The 18,006-nt window shown below is 43.8% G+C and overlaps 2 protein-coding genes across 15 annotated transcripts in view; one reads left to right on the top strand and one right to left on the bottom strand.

Moving 5' to 3' along the window:
* TSPAN18 (tetraspanin 18) overlaps positions 1-7,376 on the top strand; it is a 414,388-nt gene extending 407,012 nt beyond the window's left edge. For all 14 annotated transcript variants that reach the window (XM_084850711.1, XM_084850739.1, XM_084850778.1 and 11 more), the window contains 2 exons: positions 1,630-1,713; positions 3,211-7,376. In XM_084850711.1, the coding sequence (XP_084706837.1) occupies positions 1,630-1,713; positions 3,211-3,258 (132 nt within the window). In that variant the 3' untranslated portion in view covers positions 3,259-7,376. The remainder of the gene's footprint in view (positions 1-1,629; positions 1,714-3,210) is intronic.
* Positions 7,377-7,727: 351 nt separating this feature from the next.
* Positions 7,728-18,006, bottom strand: part of TP53I11 (tumor protein p53 inducible protein 11) — a 107,107-nt gene continuing 96,828 nt past the window's right edge. The window contains exons 4-7 of the mRNA XM_084850880.1: positions 17,903-17,951; positions 16,988-17,084; positions 15,536-15,637; positions 7,728-13,479 (exon numbers count right to left, since the gene is read on the bottom strand). Coding sequence (XP_084707006.1) covers positions 13,346-13,479; positions 15,536-15,637; positions 16,988-17,084; positions 17,903-17,951 — 382 coding nt within the window. The 3' untranslated portion in view covers positions 7,728-13,345. The remainder of the gene's footprint in view (positions 13,480-15,535; positions 15,638-16,987; positions 17,085-17,902; positions 17,952-18,006) is intronic.

Below are 18,006 nucleotides of genomic sequence, written 5' to 3'. Positions count from 1 at the left end.
GAAAGGTACGGGGTCCATAAGGTGCTATCTTAAGAAGTTCTTTATTTGACAAAAGCTTCCCTGCCTAAATTAATTCAGAATGTGTCCCTTCCTCTTCCCAGTTCTTCCATGTCTGCCTGTCACTCTTTCTATCTCTATTTTTATTAACTGTGCTGGATTGTGAAACATTTTATGATGTTTGCCTTCACAGCAATTCTGCCAGGTAGTTCACTGTTATCCACATTTTACAAATGGGGAACTGAGACTGAGAAATAGTAACGTGTTCAAGGCTGCACAATGTGTCTGTAGAACTGGATGGGAAATGAACTCAAGCAGATCCCCCAGATCCATAACAGTTCTTAAAAATGCAAAACATACATAAATGCACCTTGAGCACCATGCAGAATTAAAAACCTTTTTTGTTCATGACTGGCAAAAAAGATAACTCAGAGTCTCCCTACTGTCTGAGTGTAGGCAGCTTGGCTGGGCAGCATTTTTGTTCCAGTAGCTGACAGAAGGAAATGTTCTTTTCTACTGCCTCTTTGGCACCCAGCTCTGCCATTTAAGAACAGCAGAAGCAAAGGAGGGCTGTATGTTCCAGGTAGAGGACTCCAGGGGGCTGTGTGAGTGTGTGAACAGAGAGCCTTTGGGAGTGAGGGGCCAGAATTTATGGAGAGTCATGGAGGGAAATGGGGATAACCTGGTGACTCTTGAGGGGGAGGTTGGTTGGTACAGTTGGGCAACCCACAGAAACTAAAGCAATGAATGGCTACTGGCTTGAGGATTTACTATTATCTGGATATCATTTCAGTATTTCACCAACCTTGACTTGATATTAAATATTAGATGAAAACTGGAGTCAAGACTTAAAGGGGCACCATTTTAAAAAAAATGTTTCAAAATGTCAGAACTTACCAAGTTAGACAGAGAACTTAGGAATGTAAAACGTCTTTCAAAGGTGGATAGTTACGTGATGTTCAGCTCCATAAATATGTCAAACTGAGGCAGTGCAGTCTCACTCCAGGACTGTACTTGAGAAACACACATACCAGTTGACCTTGACTTGTTCCAGATTTAGACTTTGTCTAGAACTCAAGAATTTACATCTCCTGATCTGTGTTGTAAAAGGAAATGAAATGTATTAGAAAAATTTGTGGAGAAGGCAATGGAATAGTCCTGATGGGCTTTATGCTACCTCCAGTATGAGAAGCAGTAAGCTGCTGGGGAACACAAGCGGGAGGCTGCTGTTGCATTCATATCTTACTTGTGGGTTTTCTGTGGGTAACTGCTTGGCCACTGTGTGAACAGTATACTGGACTAGATGGACTTTTGGTCTGATCTGGCATAGCTCTTCTTGCGTTCTTAAATAAATGCTCTGGACCCTCCTCCTTTTTGGCAACACAGTGTGTTAGTCCATCTGTAGGGCCAAGGACTCTCTAGAACTATTTCTTCCAGACTTGCCTCTCGTTACTATTTAGCTATTCAACTCTGTGTCTCCAAGGACCATGCTGTCAAGGTGACCTTTTTATTGGACTCTCCTTCCTAAAGGCCTTGGTGGATATGGCTCTGTCACTTGATATCTCACTAGGTCATCAAAAAAGAGCTCTAAAACTCTTTGACTTTGAATAAAATCTTGTTTCCTTCTTCTAGGGCTGCTACACTGTGATACTTAACTCCTTTGAGACGTACGTGTACCTTGCAGGAGCTCTGGCCATTGGTGTTTTAGCCATTGAGGTATAGTAGGAATTGGTATGCTAATGGCCATATAAGATACACAGTTGCCTTTGTGTAGGTTCCCACCACACCTTCCTGTCTGTATTTTTGTATATTATCCTCAGAAATTACAAGGTGGAAGAAATTTACATCCATGTTGGCAAAAAAACTATCCTGCACTGCCCTCTAGTGTTAGGTATGTCATAAGGAACAGATTTATCAGACTTGGAATATTTGCTCATTCTGAATGCATATCTGAAATTAATTCAGTGAATTTACTTGATTTGAAATTATGAACAATTTTCAAAATTAATATATTCTTTAAAAGAAAGTGCTTTGATTTCATATGTTCAATAATTTGTCAACTCAGTAGGTTTTTAGGTTTTTGTGCAATCCTGCAATATTGATCCACAAATATTGTTCAACAGTGTCCCTTAAACTACCAAATACTGTAAAAATTCTAGCCCCATTCATGTATTCTTCACACATAGAGAAGGGATTACCATGGCCGTGCTGCTACCCCGACTTCTGACATCCTGAATGGCACTGACCACGCTCTCTGGCAGATGTGTAGGGTTTCCCTATGCAGATGTCCCTGCCGACATGTGGATGTCTGGAGGGTGTGACAATGCTACATGAGACAGAGGGGATGGAGAGAACAGTGTGATCTCATTGCTGCATTTTCCATGGGTAGGTTTCATGTGTGAAGAAAATCACACATGATTTTCACTCATGAAGGGGGCTGCAAAGTATAGCTTATTAAAAATAACAAAGAAAATGACATGCAAGGGGTACCACCTTGAAATTAGTAATTAATAGCCAAATTATTATATATTAATTTAAATTATTAATTAAAGCCAAATTATTATATATTATTATATATTAATATAGCCAAATTCATTTTGCAAATTCATTTCAGCTCTGGCTAGATTCCTTGAGTCAAAGGGTGGAAGGTGCTGGAGTGGAAGAAAAAGGCAACTACATGAGGCAATAGATAATTTTGGGCTGAGCAGAGTTAGAGAGTTAGAAACTGGAATGTAAGGAGAAGAGAGGAATGTAAGGGGAAGAAAGACTAGAAGCTTTAAGCTGAGATCTGCATCACAGAGAGGCAGCATAAGGGATTAAGGAAAGGGGTGATACAGTCTTTAGCAAGATTCTGTAACTATTTGGTGAGATTCACAGCACTAATTAAGGCAGACACAGGCAGGTCAGTAGAAGAATGCAGAAGCGGAAGTATCCAGCAAAGAACACTTGGGCCCTAAGTAGAAGAATGATGTATTCTTAAAGCATACAAACTTGTAACAGAAGAGTAAAGAAACTACGTTGGATTTCATACAGAATTCCTCTGGTGAATGTCTCCTTTTGGTCCCAAATTTGTCTTTGTGCTCTTTGATTCACCTTTTTTGCACTGTGCTTATTCAGGAGCATCCTTTTTGCTGAACCATAGTTAAGACTAGCTAAGTCTTTCTGTTACAACCACATTTGACTGTTTTGTCTTTATTTCTGACTCCTTCACAGCTATTTGCTATGATCTTTGCCATGTGCCTCTTTCGGGGGATCCAGTAGGAAGCATTCCATGAGCAGCTGAGAATTTTTCAATCACATGCTTTGAAGGAAGGAAAGAGAGAAGATAAACTTTATTTTTTGGTTAACAAAGTGTTGGGGGGAAAGGATTGTAATATATGAATGACCAAAAGGATTGTACTTCAGGGGCTGGAACTTTGTGGTGCTGTGCACTACATTGCCTTCTCCCAGGGAGTCATTCCTCAGAAGCCACATGCAATGAGTTGCACTAAGAGCCTGCAAGACAGGGAGGACGTGAACTCTGGTGGTCTCCATGAAGCAGGATGTTGCATGGAATTCACATCTCTTAACACAATAGTGACCTGTCAATTGGTGAGGAAGAGAAAGACCGCCCATTATATGCAAGATCTGTATTCAACATCCTAAGGAACTGCTCAGCTAAAGCGTTGTGACATACACAGGTCAGGCCAGTTTTAAGCAACTCAGAGAAAATGTTGCTTTGACACTGACTTACCAGCCATCAGCCAAGACAGGCAGTAAACCATCTTAAAATATCCAGGAGGTGCAAGCTTTCTTGGATTACTAAGAATGGATAATGCCTTCACATGGAATCCTACAGAAGGAGTCAAGCCTAGTGGGTTGTAAAATATGGGGAGAGGCATTCTTTCTAAGGCCAAGAGAGGGATATGATAAAATTAGAAGTTTTGTGCATATCTTTTCTTTGTCACAACGAGTTTTCTGTTCAGTATTCTGTGAGAAGAGGAAAGACTAAGGCAGTTGTGCTGCTGACTCCCTCACCTTAAAAAAAATGAATAAAGTGTTCTCATCTATAGTTGTTGGTGCTGTCTCTCTTAAGGAGAACTGTTGTTTTTAAGTTTCTGAATGTTTTGTCATCACCGTGGTATGTGCAAAATATGTTGCCTCATTTGGCCTTTTGTAGCAGTTGATTAGCTTGTGGTCTTCATGTTTCAGTGTGCCTTTCAGCTGTGTGGAGAAATCCCTCAAATGGTAATGAAAGCAGTGAGACGCTTCTGCAGTTGTCCTTTGCACAATTTCATTTGTGAATCTTGTGGCCTCACTTCTGTTATCGGCAATTCTTACTTAGCTTTTTCTTGAGTCACGGGAAATGCTAATATACTCTAATCAGAATCTTTTCCCTCCCTTTTCCCCCTTTTCTTTTTAAACTGATGACAAGTTGTAGTATCAGTTGTATGTTATCCATTCAGGTTCTCAAAGCCAGTTTGAGGGAACAGGCACAATCAATAGGCCTAAGGGGCCGAACTGAGGTCCCAATGTATGCAGGGTATGCTTGTTGCCAGAAATTCGGATGGGGACATAAATCAGAGTGAAAGTAATACTGAATCAGTGACAAACAGAGATGCAAACTGGCAAAAGAAAGTGACATATGCTGCACCAAGAAGAAGTGGTAGGCTACTGCCAAAAGACGAGCGTAGGATATGGTGGCATCACATGCCATGAGACTTCGGGAAAAGCAACTGCTGAGGTCTACAGGGAGCAAATGAAGGAGTATTTATCCCAGAAACAGTGGTGTGGAGAAAACATCGATTCCCACATGATATGAGGCATGCAATTAGAAAACGCTAAAAAAAAAAATTCAAATGCTAAGCTAAATCTTAATGTGCTCCTTGACAATCTGTCCCATTACAGGCATGGTTTTCGTGTACATTTAGTTAAGTTCTGCACAGTTTATAAAGCAAGGAATATGTACAACACAATTGGAAAAACTGGTATTACATGTGCCTGCTGATAATGCCTGATTTCGTTCTGAATCTACTATGGCCAAGGAACTCTTCCCACATTACTTGAAAATGTAGCTGTGGCAAATAGGTGTTTGAAAATAAGGTACATGTATCGGAGAAAGGCCTGGCGTGCTATGGTCCATGGGGTCACGAAGCGTCGGACACGACTTAACAACTGAACAACAACAACAATCGGAGAGCTGGGATTTGCTGTGGATCCCAAGTGTATACCCAGGTTTGCGTGAACAGCTCTAATAGGCTAGTGTGGGAAGAGGGTTGTGTTGTGTGTGTTTTATGAATGAGCTCACCATACCATTTTGTGGAAGGTACTGAGCCAGAGCCTTATTGGAGCAAAATCTCAGAATGTAGGCAGGACATAAGAAGCTGCCCTATACTGAATAAGACCGTAGGCCTATCTAGCCCAGTATTGTCTCCCTCTGACTGACAGCAGCTGTCCAAGATCCTTTAAGGCAGGGATAGGTAACTGGGTGCCCTCCAGAAACTTTGGGCTACAATTTCCCTAAGTCCCAGTCAGCATGGCCAATGGACAGGGATTCTAGGAGATGTAGTTAAAATATCTGGATGGCACCAAGTTGCCTAGTGCTGCTTTAAGAGTTTGAACCTGAGATCTTCTGCATGCAAAGCACGTGTTCAACCAGTGAGCTATGACCTATAGTGACAACCATGGCAGATGAGGGGAGGACTGCAGCAGCCTCAGTTTAGGTTCCTAGTATTATCTTGCTCTTTCAGAATCTCAGTTCTTGCATCTACCTAGTGGATTTTTTCTCTTTGGCACTGTTTTTGTTATCGGTTCTCTCGTTTCCTCCAATAACTTCGGTTTTCACTCTCTTCTTGCACCCATCTGCCTTCTCCTTTTGCTTCTTTAGTAATTTGTAATAATCCCAAAGACAAGCACCATCAATTGGTGGAGAAAAAGAGGTAAATAGTTTCTCAGAATTGTGGGAATGGTTGCTGAAACTATTGCTTCCTGTTACTAAATAGCTAGTGCTTCAGAGATCCCTGTCAAAGTGGAGGGAGCAAATATAGACATCAGTTGATAGCTGCATGAACCCACTTAGGGCACAATCCTATGGCTGCTAGACAGTGTCTAGACAGCCATAGGATTTTTCGGTTTCTGGGAACCTGACTCCCCTCCCCCACAGAGGCAGCGCAGTTCGTCCCTGGCTCCACACTGGTAAGAGCAGTGCAGAGCAAGTGAAAAGGGGACGTTCCCTGAGCAGAAAGGGGAGGAGACCACGGAAGTGCCATTATGATGCTTCCTATGCACTGCCGAGCCTTCCCCCCACCAATGTGCCCCAGCCAGACAGCTGAAATCAGCCGTCTAGCCACAAATGCAGGGCGGCCGGAGCGCAGAGGAGAAGTTTCCCTCTGTGCTCCATCTGCCCTGCATTGGATAGTCAGCCACCTCCGAATTGGAGGTGGCTGACTATCCCCATAGGATTGCACCCTTACAGTGGAAAGGAATCATTTGAGGGGAGAGGTAAGGATTGTTTTCCCTAGGATTTTCTTTAAAATGGACAACTGTGTTTTGACAAAATGTGCAGCTATCTCCATTAGCACTTCCATGGTGTAAAGCGAACACTTTTGCATCTGGTTCATTTGGGAATTCTTCAGGAATACAAGCATAGCCTCTTGTGCTGGTTTTAGTTTCTATTATGGCTGCACTGTGGAACAGAACTCTCATTCCCCAAAGCTAAGCATACTCAGAGGAAGCTCCAAGTGCACCTGACTTCCCAAGTTTAGGATTGTGCTATTAGGTTGAAATCCCAAATATGCTAGCTTGGGAAAGTTACATTCCCATTTGGACCAATAGAACATCCAAGTAATGGAAAGACTATCAGTGTCAATCAGGGTGTTAGTTTCCAGTGCTATGAAAACTGAGAACAGAGCTGATTCACCTGTTGTCTCTAAGAATATATAGGGAAGGGACACAATCTACAATGACATTCTCCTGCATAAGTCCCACTGAAACTAATCTGAGCAGTTGAGTTCTTGCACAGCTTTCATGCTTTTAAATGGAGCTTGCAAAGGAGAGCTTCACACTGGATTTCTGTCCATGTTCTGTTTGTGTTTGTGAACCGAGATCCACCCTTCCCTTCCATTGTCTGTTCTTATCACTGTTTGCAAGTGCTTTGGAAACAGGTCACTTGTGAAGTAAGCATTAAAATCTATTTTAAATGTTCCTTTTCTTCAAAAGCTAGAGCTAATTTAACTTGTATTCCCTATTGTAATGCTTTTTATATTGAAAGGAGGTTTTTTTGTAACGTAAAAGAGAACACTGCTCTGAAGCATTTTGCACAGTTTCTGTGTGCATTTCTTTTAAAAAAATAAAAATACAAAAATAAAGACACTGTGACAACAAAGTGGCTTTACTTTTCACAGTCTATGGGTTGTGTTGTTGTTGTTGTTTTTTAAAAAAAACCCTCTGAAGTATAGTAGCCTTTTCCTTGGAGGAGTGAGTCCCTGTTTACATCACAAGAGTGAGCTTTACTTAAAGCCAAACATACACTAGTGCTATCTAGAATTGGAAATGGGATACTGTCAGCCTATGAGTGTTGTTATTTTCATTCTTCTTCCAATTAGCAAATTGTACAGGCATTGATGTGTGTATTTAACATTCATCATTTTATATTTACACATGAATGTATAAATAGAGACATGTTATCTACCCCAAAACTAATGTATTTAAATATACCTTGTAAAACCAAAATCCAAAAATGCAAGTATTTTCCTAAATATGTTTATTGGTTGTAGGGGAAAGCTGGTTGCAGAATTGGCCTCCAGAGTTCCAATATTTTTAGTAGGGATGCAAGTTCTTATGTAAGTTTAAAACTGGTGCCCTCTCGGATTGCTAATATGTTCCTGAATCAGTAGACTAAACAAGCGTGAGGATGGATGATTGACTAACTGTTGGAAAGACATTCAAATACTGTGGGTTAACACGAATGTCATTTCCTTCAAGTCGTGTAAAACATGTGGTGGGGTACTGTGAATCATACCTTTAGCTATGCCTCCTCTATGAGTAGGCAAGGGTGCTGTTAGAAAATTCTTAATGGATGCTTTGCAATAAGCCATTCAAATTCAGACCCCTGCCTCCCCTTAAAGCTCCTTAGTACACAGCCACAGAAGAGTTTTGCAGACAGGTGTTATACATATCACTTAGAAAGCTGGAATGAACATTAATCACATTGTGCATGAGATAACAGGTGAGATATGACTTGTCGAAGAGCATGTAAAAAGCCAGGGGTGGGGGCCCTTATGATTCCTGTTTTTGAGCACCAGCCCCTGGCACGGTTATCTGTGGTGTTTTTGCCAAGTTATGAAATTTCTAAGTTATGAAATCCTCTGTATCCTTATGGAGTAAAATTCAAAACACTAGACCTCTCTCTAATGGTTTTAATACCCCAAGTCCATGACATATTTAGGGTCTGGCACAAGGACAATTGGACCAGCACTATGTCCAAAGGAACAGTTGCCAACCAAAGTCAGTCGGCTTACCAGCAACCTGGGTTTAATGCTACTGTGTCATCTGCATTAGATACAGTATAACAGCAGCTGCTAGAAGTCATAGTACAGTTTTTTAAAATACTATACACACACACACACACACACACACTGTGTCCTCCCAGAAGTTGTGTTTTGTCATTTTAAATGTCCAAGCAACATAGAAGTCACTTCTGTTCTATAGACCATAAATCTTACTGGAGAAGTACAGATTCTTGCAAATGGTCTGTAAGTGAACCTCCCAATTTGTAAATTTCAGATTCTAAGTGTGAAAATTCCATATTTGACTGCAGCTAGCAGACAGCAAAAATAAAACACTCTATGTAAACAAAAAGGAGCTTGCTGAGCTCCTTCACAATAGTTATAGACTTGACTATCATGGGCTGAAAGCCATGGCAGGGCACCATCGGGTAACAGAGATGATCTACACACTTATCAAGTATTGCATTTGATTTCCATACAGCTGTGAAGGATACAGCTCCCTTTATTCAGTCAACAATGTTGGATTCTTGCTGTGCTTTGGCATGCAATGACACATTTAGGAGAGGGTTCACATCTTCTAAGGTCACTGGCAGGCGTGATCGCTTAGAGCTTTTCACAGCACATTCTGCCCTCTTTTGTGCACCCATCTGTTACCCTTGATTTCAGAAAGAAGTGGGCAAAGCATTCACAAAAGTGTTTGACCATTGCACCACCACTTTCTTCTGATGTGGCTACTTTGAAGCCATCCAGACTCAGGCATGGTATGTAAGGAGCTACCTTATAATGAATCAGACGAATGGCCTATTGTATGCCACTCCTGTGTACCCCTGTGTCAGCAGCCTCCTGAACCTTTGACAAGCCTTTCCCAGCACTAGTAGAGGCCAAGGCTAGGCAAGCCAGTGCTCTCCAGGGGTTGGATCCAGATTAAAGCTGGATCAACTATGCTGGCAGAAATGGAGTTCCCCACCTCCTCCTTCGGACAGCAGCCCCTCCACCCCTTGAAAATGCTACACAGAGTCAGAAGACCCTACTGAATCAGGTGAGCTCTGGCGTGTGCGGGAGGGGATCCCCCAAAATCAGCCAGGACCTTCCATGAGCAGAACCCTTCCCCTCGAGGAAGGCAGATCCTTGATCCAACCCCAGATGTTTTGGACTACAGTCCCCAGAATCCCTTATCTCTGGCCATGCTGACTGGGACTTATGAGAGTTGTAGTCTAAAACATCTGCAGGGTACCAGATGCCACAACATGAATCTGAGACCTTACATATACAAAATATGTGTTCTACTGAACGTATGTCCTCTGTCTGCTCTGTGTGGAGCTCCTACCTCCTCCGTCTTGCTTTCACAAATACAGGGAGCAAGCCTGAGGCCTATGGTCATTGCCCAGTTACAAGGGCAGGCTCTACAATCTGTGTCACTGACCGAGTTTGGACATCATAGCAATACTGTCTGAGTTGTTTAACCCAGGACTTGTGGAACCCAGCAAAAGATGTGAGCTAAAAGTGGAAACAACTCGGGAACCATGGGCAATTGCTGGGTTAAATCTGAGTTGTTTAATCCATAAACAACCCCGTTTCCAGGTGCAAACATCATGGAACAACCTAGGAACAGGATGTTGATTAAAAGCAGAAACGGCAAGCACATGGCTCGCATGCTACACTTGTCCCTGCAATTCCTGGGTTAAACAACCCAGGAATTGCCACATGACATCCAAACTGCTGACTGTCTGAATCTTGGACAAGCAGACAAGATGCCAGCTCCGACTGTATAGCTGATTTTCTGTGTTTTATTTAATGAACTATATGAAGATTGGGACCAAAGTGTAGGATAAAAGACCTGTTTTGTGATTTAAAAGCACTTATGGTTCCTCTTCTCCACCGGAAAACTCAAGTCCTGGTTTGGAACACCAGGCGAGAGCAACTCTGAAAGGATTCCCTTCTGCAGTCTACTTCTCTCGAAAATGGGCGTAGTCACAGCCCCCACCCTCCTTGGAACAAAATGCTCAAAGCCAAACAATAACTGCTGAAAACCAGACTTATTTCACAGAGCGCACAGACCATCTTTTCCACAGACCAAAGACTGTGAGTGACACTTGAAAATAGCATTAACAAAACCACTCCTGCAGAGGACTTTAACCTCACACAAGACTACTCGGCACTACCCTTGGATTCTAAAGTCTACACTTGAATCACCACATTTGTCATTACATTCAAAAAATTTGAGGATTTCCACTTTTTGCATGGTTTTTGCAAGGCCATTAGATGCAATGCACATAGTAGCCCAAGTTCATGCACATGTTTTATAGATGCCAAAAGGAGGTATAAAGGAGGCAGTCCTTGGGTGGAGGATCCCCTGCAGGCAAAAGCCAGTACATGTTACCAACAGTCCGTAAAGTGTTCCTGTGACTTTCCAAATGTATGTTGCCTGTGGTTGAAGACGGTGGTTGCCTCATGTCTTAAAAAGATAATCGCGGTTTGATGGATGTAACTTGCTCCCATGTTGATTCTGCATTCCAGTGCAACACCAACCACATGCGCTTACGCCAGATTCATCATATCCATTCCTAACTGCTTGCTCTGTCTTAGCAGGTCAGTGTTGGCAAATGCCTTGAAATCCACTTCAAATAGACAATTCCTCTGATTTCCACTCCGGGCTTGCTCTGCTCTATGTTTGTAGGTCTGTATGGGGTTAGCACGTCCTGCCCAATTTTATGTGAAATTGTCTACACGGAATCCCAACAGGGTGGAGGAGGCACAGGGAGAGAACTCAGACACAGTGGAAGTTTGGGAAAGGCTAACTGGAACACCTGGCTCATTAGTCTTCTACAAAATTGCTATAGCAGCCTTTCCCAACCTGTTCTCCAGAAGTTTTGGACTATAATTCCCATCAGCCCCAGCCAGCATGGCCAATGGCTGGGCATAATGAGAGTTGTAGACCAAAGCATCTGGAGGGCACTAGGTTGGGGAAGGCCGCCTTATAGTCTAAATTAAATTATACCAGCCTTTTAAACACCATTAATAATACTGGTTTCAAGGCAGTAGCTGTGAATAGAACCTTTATTCACATGTGAGCCTTGAACAGTGTTGGGTAAGTGATGGAATGGTTAAAAAATAAATGCCCATGGCCTGAATGCCTCAAATGTTTGGGTTGCTGCTCACAATTGACAAAGCACTGCAGAGGCAAGATCCCTCGGCCCCTCCTGACAAAGCTGAGGAGTTCAGGCAGCCTCTTGCACATGCAGAGGGGCCATCCACAGGCAAACACCCTTCTGCACACAGATTCAGAGCCTGGTTCACAATCTAGTACATTTAGCTGTTTGCTGGGGCGCAGTCTTGCTTCTGTGCCTGCCACCACACATCAGACAGGACATAGGAATCAGATGCAAGTTCCCTTCCAGCAGCCCCTACACACATAAGAATCTTTTCATTTCACAGATGGCTGGTAGGACCACCAAAATCAGGTGTGCCAGTGTATGGATCAAGCGAGCCTAAGGAATTCATATGAACAAGGTGCCATTTTCCTGCAATTTTCTTGGATACTTATTTTTAAAGGTGTCCCCATGTGGAAAAGTAACAATTGCAGTTTAATCCCTGGCAGCACTTTGTAAAACTCTATTAACTAACTATAGTTATATACTGATATTACCCTGTGTTGACATTTTTGGAAAAGAAAAGAAAAAAGTGATTGTGTGAACTCATAGTTTCTTTATTAATCCCTCCCATGTTCCCTTCCCCCTATATCTGGAATGATCTGAAAGCATCTCTGCAATGCCTGCTACTAAAAAGAGCAACAGAATAAAGAAATAGGTACAGCACTCATGTGGGGCGGTGGGTGGGGACAGAAACAAAGAGGGCCATAGAGCAGTAACAGCTGATTCAGATATTTTCACCAGGCCTCCTTCAAAAATGAGGCAGATTTTGTTCTTAAATCAGTATGGTTAATGTTCATGAAAAGATCAAGAGTTTGCAATTGCAGTGACATCAACATGTAAGACAGGATGGAGCAAAAGGTAAATTCCAGATGTTTTCAACTTCAACTCCCAGAAGCCCCTGCCAGCATAGCCAATGGTCGGGAATGCTGAGAGCTGAAGTCCAAAATATCTGGAGATCAACTTTCTGCCCATCCCTGACCTAAGATATTTTTTAAGGATGTTAAGTCTAACCTCCTAGACGTTGAGCAAAATATGGCCTTAGTTTTACCACTGCCTGTGTCCTATATGAGGCAAGACACTGCTTAGGCCCAGGGTTTGTGCATGTGGACAATGCCCAGAGTGTCCCAGACAGCCAGTGGGATGGGGGGATGTTGCCAATCAGTCCGCTGCTTACAGGGCTTTCTTGGCCATTTTTGCCCTTTGCGTTCGGTTCAATACACTGCTCCATTTCCATGGACGCATATAGATTCTGATCGTGTCCTACAGCAGCCTTCCCCAACCTGGTGCCTTTCAGATGTGCCAACTACAACTCCCATCATCCCCAGACAGCCTAGCCAGTGGGCTGTTGGAGATGGTGGGAGTTGTAGTCCAGCAGAGTTCGAGGGGCGAGCGGGTCAGGGAAAGTCTTGCTACAGAGAAAAATGGCTACTGAAAAGGTTTTCTCTCAACTCCCTGAATGTGACGAGCCCTTGTTATCTCTGCACTCTGTTTCCTCATCCTCCCCAAACAGGCATCACAGAGGCATCCTGGCTTTGATCTCTCCTCTTCGATGCCTGATGGGCAGTGACACCAGCACTGGGTTTATACATGGATGCATGGCATAAAGAGGAAGTCTGCTCCTAAAGACAAAACACAAAAAGGAACCAAAGGAATGCAAATGTTGGAAGATGCCTTTCTGCCCCCACCCCCAGCCTTCAGAAGTCTTGGAGACTAGACTTTCTTGGGTCTGCGTCCAACTTGGTAATAATAATAGATACTGATAAGTACAAAGAAGGCCCGGCTGGCAAGGAGGAGTGCAGCTCCGGTGGATGCCCGGCTGCTCTCGACCAGGGTGATGGTCGTAACTGGAAGAGAAAGATGGCAGGTTAGGAGCAAAGTACACAAAAGGTCTTCTCTGCCTCCTGCAATTCTTTGAGGAGACAGAAATGCTCACTTCACATCTTATTTGCCAGGACCTCTACTGTGCACGGCCAATCTTCCCCAACCTGGTGCCTTCCATAGGGGTTGGACTAGAACTCCCATCACTGGGGATGACATGAGTTGTAGTCCAATCCATCTAGTCTGGCTTCTGAGCTGCAATGACAGTCACCAGAACCACAAACTGAAGGATGCCATCAACTCCGGTTTTCCTCTTTAAAACCAGGTATGCAAACCCTAGAAAGATTTTGCTTGCCACCTTTTGGAAATTAGTAGTTTCTGAAGCAGTCCAGCTTTCAATTAAAACAAAAAAAGTGTGTGTGTGTGTGTGTGTGTGTGTGTGTGTGTTAGAAAGGATATGGGGGGAGAAATCAGCTCAGCTGCCAATTAGAAAACTTCGATTTTTCAAGTAAAAAATTTGCATGTTTGACGAGGAAGGACCTTTCAGGTAGCAAAGCAAATGCCACATGGCCAGTATCCCTTTACTGCTTACTCTCTAAGCCCTTCTCTTGACTGTAAGCAGGGCTGGGAGAGCAGCCAAGTCAGGTCTATTACCAGTCATGTGGGTTGGAGAAGAAGGTGATGCTTCCAAGATTATATAGAGAGGACCCAAAGCTTTAAGCCCAGTCAGGCAAGTTTCCACAGCTCTTTAGCTTAGACCAGGGAGGCAAGCTGAGGCCCTTCAGATGTCTTGGCCTACAACTTCCATCAGCTCTAATCAGTATAGCCAGTGGTGAGGGATCATGGGAGATGTGGGCTAAGAATGTCTGCTGCTGGGAAATGTAGCCCTTTCAGGGCTCACTGGACTTCCGCAGCTTGCATTTGCAAGCCAAGCCACACGTTTTCCCCGAATTCCAGGGACCTTTAACATTTTTTTTTTAATGTGAAGAAATAGATGTTTGCACAAACTGTGGCTGTAATTTACAGCCACAGTTTGCTCAAATTAAAAAGATATGGAAAATCCCCCAGCTGGCCCAACCTGCTGCGGACCAAGTTGGGCCAGCTGGTGGAAGACGGAAAGAAGTCAGGGGGGCCGGGTGAGCCAACAAAAGCTTGTCGGGCTCCACTCTCCTCCAACATCCCTAATATAGGCTAAAACATCTGGAAGGACACAAGTTATCCACCCCTGGCTTAGATGCTTCCCTAAGCTGTGCCCTGCAGATCTAGAAGTCCTCAGGGATGGCACTGCTTTTATGGCTTTTGCATGCCAGTGCTTCTGCATCTTCATCTGAGGAAGCTCCTCTGGGAACAGCATGATGAGAGCCCTTTGACATAGCCACTAAGGCTGGAACTGCACTCTGATAAAACTTCTTCCAAATATAAGATTTCCTGCCAAGGAATAGTGGGTGTGGCTTTTGTTTCCAGGCACCCTACTCTTGTCATAGGCATGATTTCCTGTAACGAAATAAAACATGATGTACACCTAACTGGCCACAGCTGCCAAAGAGAATTTTTGGCTGCTTTGAACTGATGGAAGTCAGGAGGCAGGAAGAGAGCTTGGGATGCCAAAATAATACATGGAGCATTTCTCATTTGAGAAATGTAACTAGCATTATAGATGCCATATTAGTGTACATAGTAGAGCTGGGTATTACAGTGATGGTTTCCCTACAAGTGCCAGGGATCAAATAAATCGGGTATATCTCTTTCCTTAAAGCAGGAATGCGCAGTCTGTGGCCCTGGCTTACATCTCCCATGATCTCTCAGCATTGGCTATGCTGGCCAGGGCTGATGGGAGTTGTAGGCCAAAACATCTGGATGGCCACAAGTTGCCCCCCCCCCCGTCTTGCAGCTTCTCACTCTTTGCACATGCTACAGCCTATATTACTACCTGTTCCAACCTGATGGCCTTCTTCCCAATACAGTCAGTCACTATGTGATGTCATCACTGGACAAACTCTGGATCCAGTGTATAGATTTCTCCTTTTTTGCAGTAGGAACACCTTTGTCCCTGTTTCCATTTCCCTAAAGGGACCTACTTACCCAGGAACTGTATCCCAAAGTAACAAGCTTCTGTCAGCAGGGTCCAACGGATGATGATCTTCTCAGCTGTGTACAGGGCATTCCACATAATGAGGGAGATACCTGAGGGGGACGGGAACGGAAGGAGAGAGGGTCAGGGTAAGCTGCTCCACTGAAAGAAAGGATAGGACAGGCATGGCCAGACGCTGGCTCACATGCTGCCTCTAAGTCCTTCAAGCTTTCAAAAGCGTCAACCCCAGCATCGTAACTCCCTCTCATATTCAGCTATCACAAGCAGTGGTGTAGCAGGGCTAGGCCGTGCAGGGACACGCCACCATCCTTTTCTTCTCAGAAGGGATGCTGACATCATCCAGCACCCTCATCCCGTCCTCTGGTTTGTCATTACGTGCGAACCAGGCTCATGCATAATGACAATCCATCAGTTAAAAAACCAATAGGTTGTCGGGGATAAGCGGGAGAGAGCAGGCGTGGTGCCGGCAGCCCACCCACTCATTCATGACAACCTCTTGGTTTAAAAATCGATTTTCGTTACTCTGCAACCCAGCTTTAAACGTAGATCCACAGACTGCTGCAGTTCCAGGTGTTACCACCAGGTGCTGCTGCAAGCTCATGGGATAAGCCAAGGAAGCTTCTGGCTGCCTCGACTTGTCTGTGGTACTGGTTATCAGACTCCAGGCTGTCCGATCCCTGACTATCAGGAGACAAACGCGTTGCTTCACTTCTTACACCTGTGCCTAGCACAGCTTGGCTTTGTTTAAAATTCTTTCTAGAAAAAGCAATAGGAGCATTGCACACAAAGTGGTCTGGAGCTCGCATGGACAGTACTGGTCTATGAATGTTGGAGACGACTCTTGTCCCTCAAGCAGATACATTTTAGGCAGCAGGTGCGGTATTGCTTGGCCGGATGCATCTCCACTGAAAGAGTTCCTGCACACACACAAAACTAGCATACCGGGATACTTCGAGATCTCATAATAGCAGAACTTGCATTCGAAACAAAAATGTTGGATTCAAAACTGTCAGGTTCAGTTCTCCCATCACTACTTTAGAGATCTCAAGCTCCGGTACTGATATAGCGATAGGACCATCACCTTTCCGAAGCTTGCCAGATGTCATGGAGGAATGACCTGGAGAGCTTGTGATTGCACAGTAATACGTCAAACTCCCCACGCCACTCCCACCCCTCAGTACAAAATTCTGTGGAAGAGGAATTCGTCTAGATCAAGGAAAGGGAATCATTTCTCCAGATTTTGCTGTACTGCAGCCTCCATCATCCCTCACCATTGGCTATGCTGATTAGGGCTGATGGGGATTGCAGTCCAAAAACATCTGGAGGGCTACATGTTCCTCACCCCTGATCGAGATGTAGTGGCATTGTGTGTATACACACAGACTCAGCTATTCCCACTAGCACAGACTGCATCACCTCTCGCCAACTAAATTACTACTCACTAAGCAAGGCTCCTCCATACAGACGGATGGGCATCTTACTATTGACAGACTCTTCCTCAAACACAGCATCGTAGAGCTGATCGGGAAAGGTGAGAGCCTATGGGTAAGAAATCAACTTTAACAGAGAAACATTCTAGCACCTATGCTTGAGCATGATTCACTAAGAAAACAGTTTCTAATTGAAGGCAAAGAAGAGCATGCATAGCCCTGGCAAGTGTCACTGCTTGCAAATAGAAGTTGGAGCCCTGGTTTGGATCAGTGCCTCCACCCATGATAAACTTAAAGACCAGCTAGTTGTGCTGACAATTAAAAGTGCTGGTTTTAACCTTTAAAGCCTTACATGGATTGGGCCCAAGCTACTTCTCCTGCACTAGCCTGCCCACACTCTGAGGTCATCTACAGAGGCCCTTCTCACTTAACCATTCCCAAGGGCGGTTAGGCTGATGAATACAAGGGAGAGGGCCTTCTCAGTGGTGGCCCCATGCCTCTCGAATGAATTTCCGTCAGGCGTTCATCAAACATTGGTAGGTCCTCAGAAAAGCTCTGAAGACCCGCCTGATTTTACTGGCCTTCACATAATGTCTGGACTGCTAGTTTTATTGGGAAGTTCTGTTTTCATCGATTTTTATAGATAACCTTTGTTTTAATTATTTTTAATTGAATGTGTTCTTATTGGTTTTTATTGTATCCACTCGATGTGGTTTTTAACTTGCATATCGCCTTGAGAGGGTTCCACCATCTAAAAATAATTTTACATAAAATAAAAATGAGTGGAAACAGCTGTTGCAGAAAGCAGTGGGAAAGAGGAGGAAGGGAAAAGTTAATTTGAAGACAGAATCCCAAGAAGGGCTGTGGAGGGACACAGTTTCGAATCCTGAGACTCAAGCCCAGTGTGGGAATGTTTTGCTTACTTACCATGATGGCAACCCCAGAGAATATGATGGCTGACACAAACTGCCAAACCCTGCAAATAAAATGGAAAACAAGTAATGCTTTAATTGGAAAACAAGTAATCTGAA

The sequence above is a fragment of the Heloderma suspectum genome, chromosome 1 (assembly GCF_057233095.1).
Source record: "Heloderma suspectum isolate Gila_16-S chromosome 1, 16-S_ref, whole genome shotgun sequence".
Classification (NCBI taxonomy): Eukaryota; Metazoa; Chordata; class Lepidosauria; order Squamata; family Helodermatidae; genus Heloderma; species Heloderma suspectum.
The sequence above is the reverse complement of the archived record's forward strand: the minus strand, read 5'-3'. Positions and strand labels throughout refer to the sequence as shown.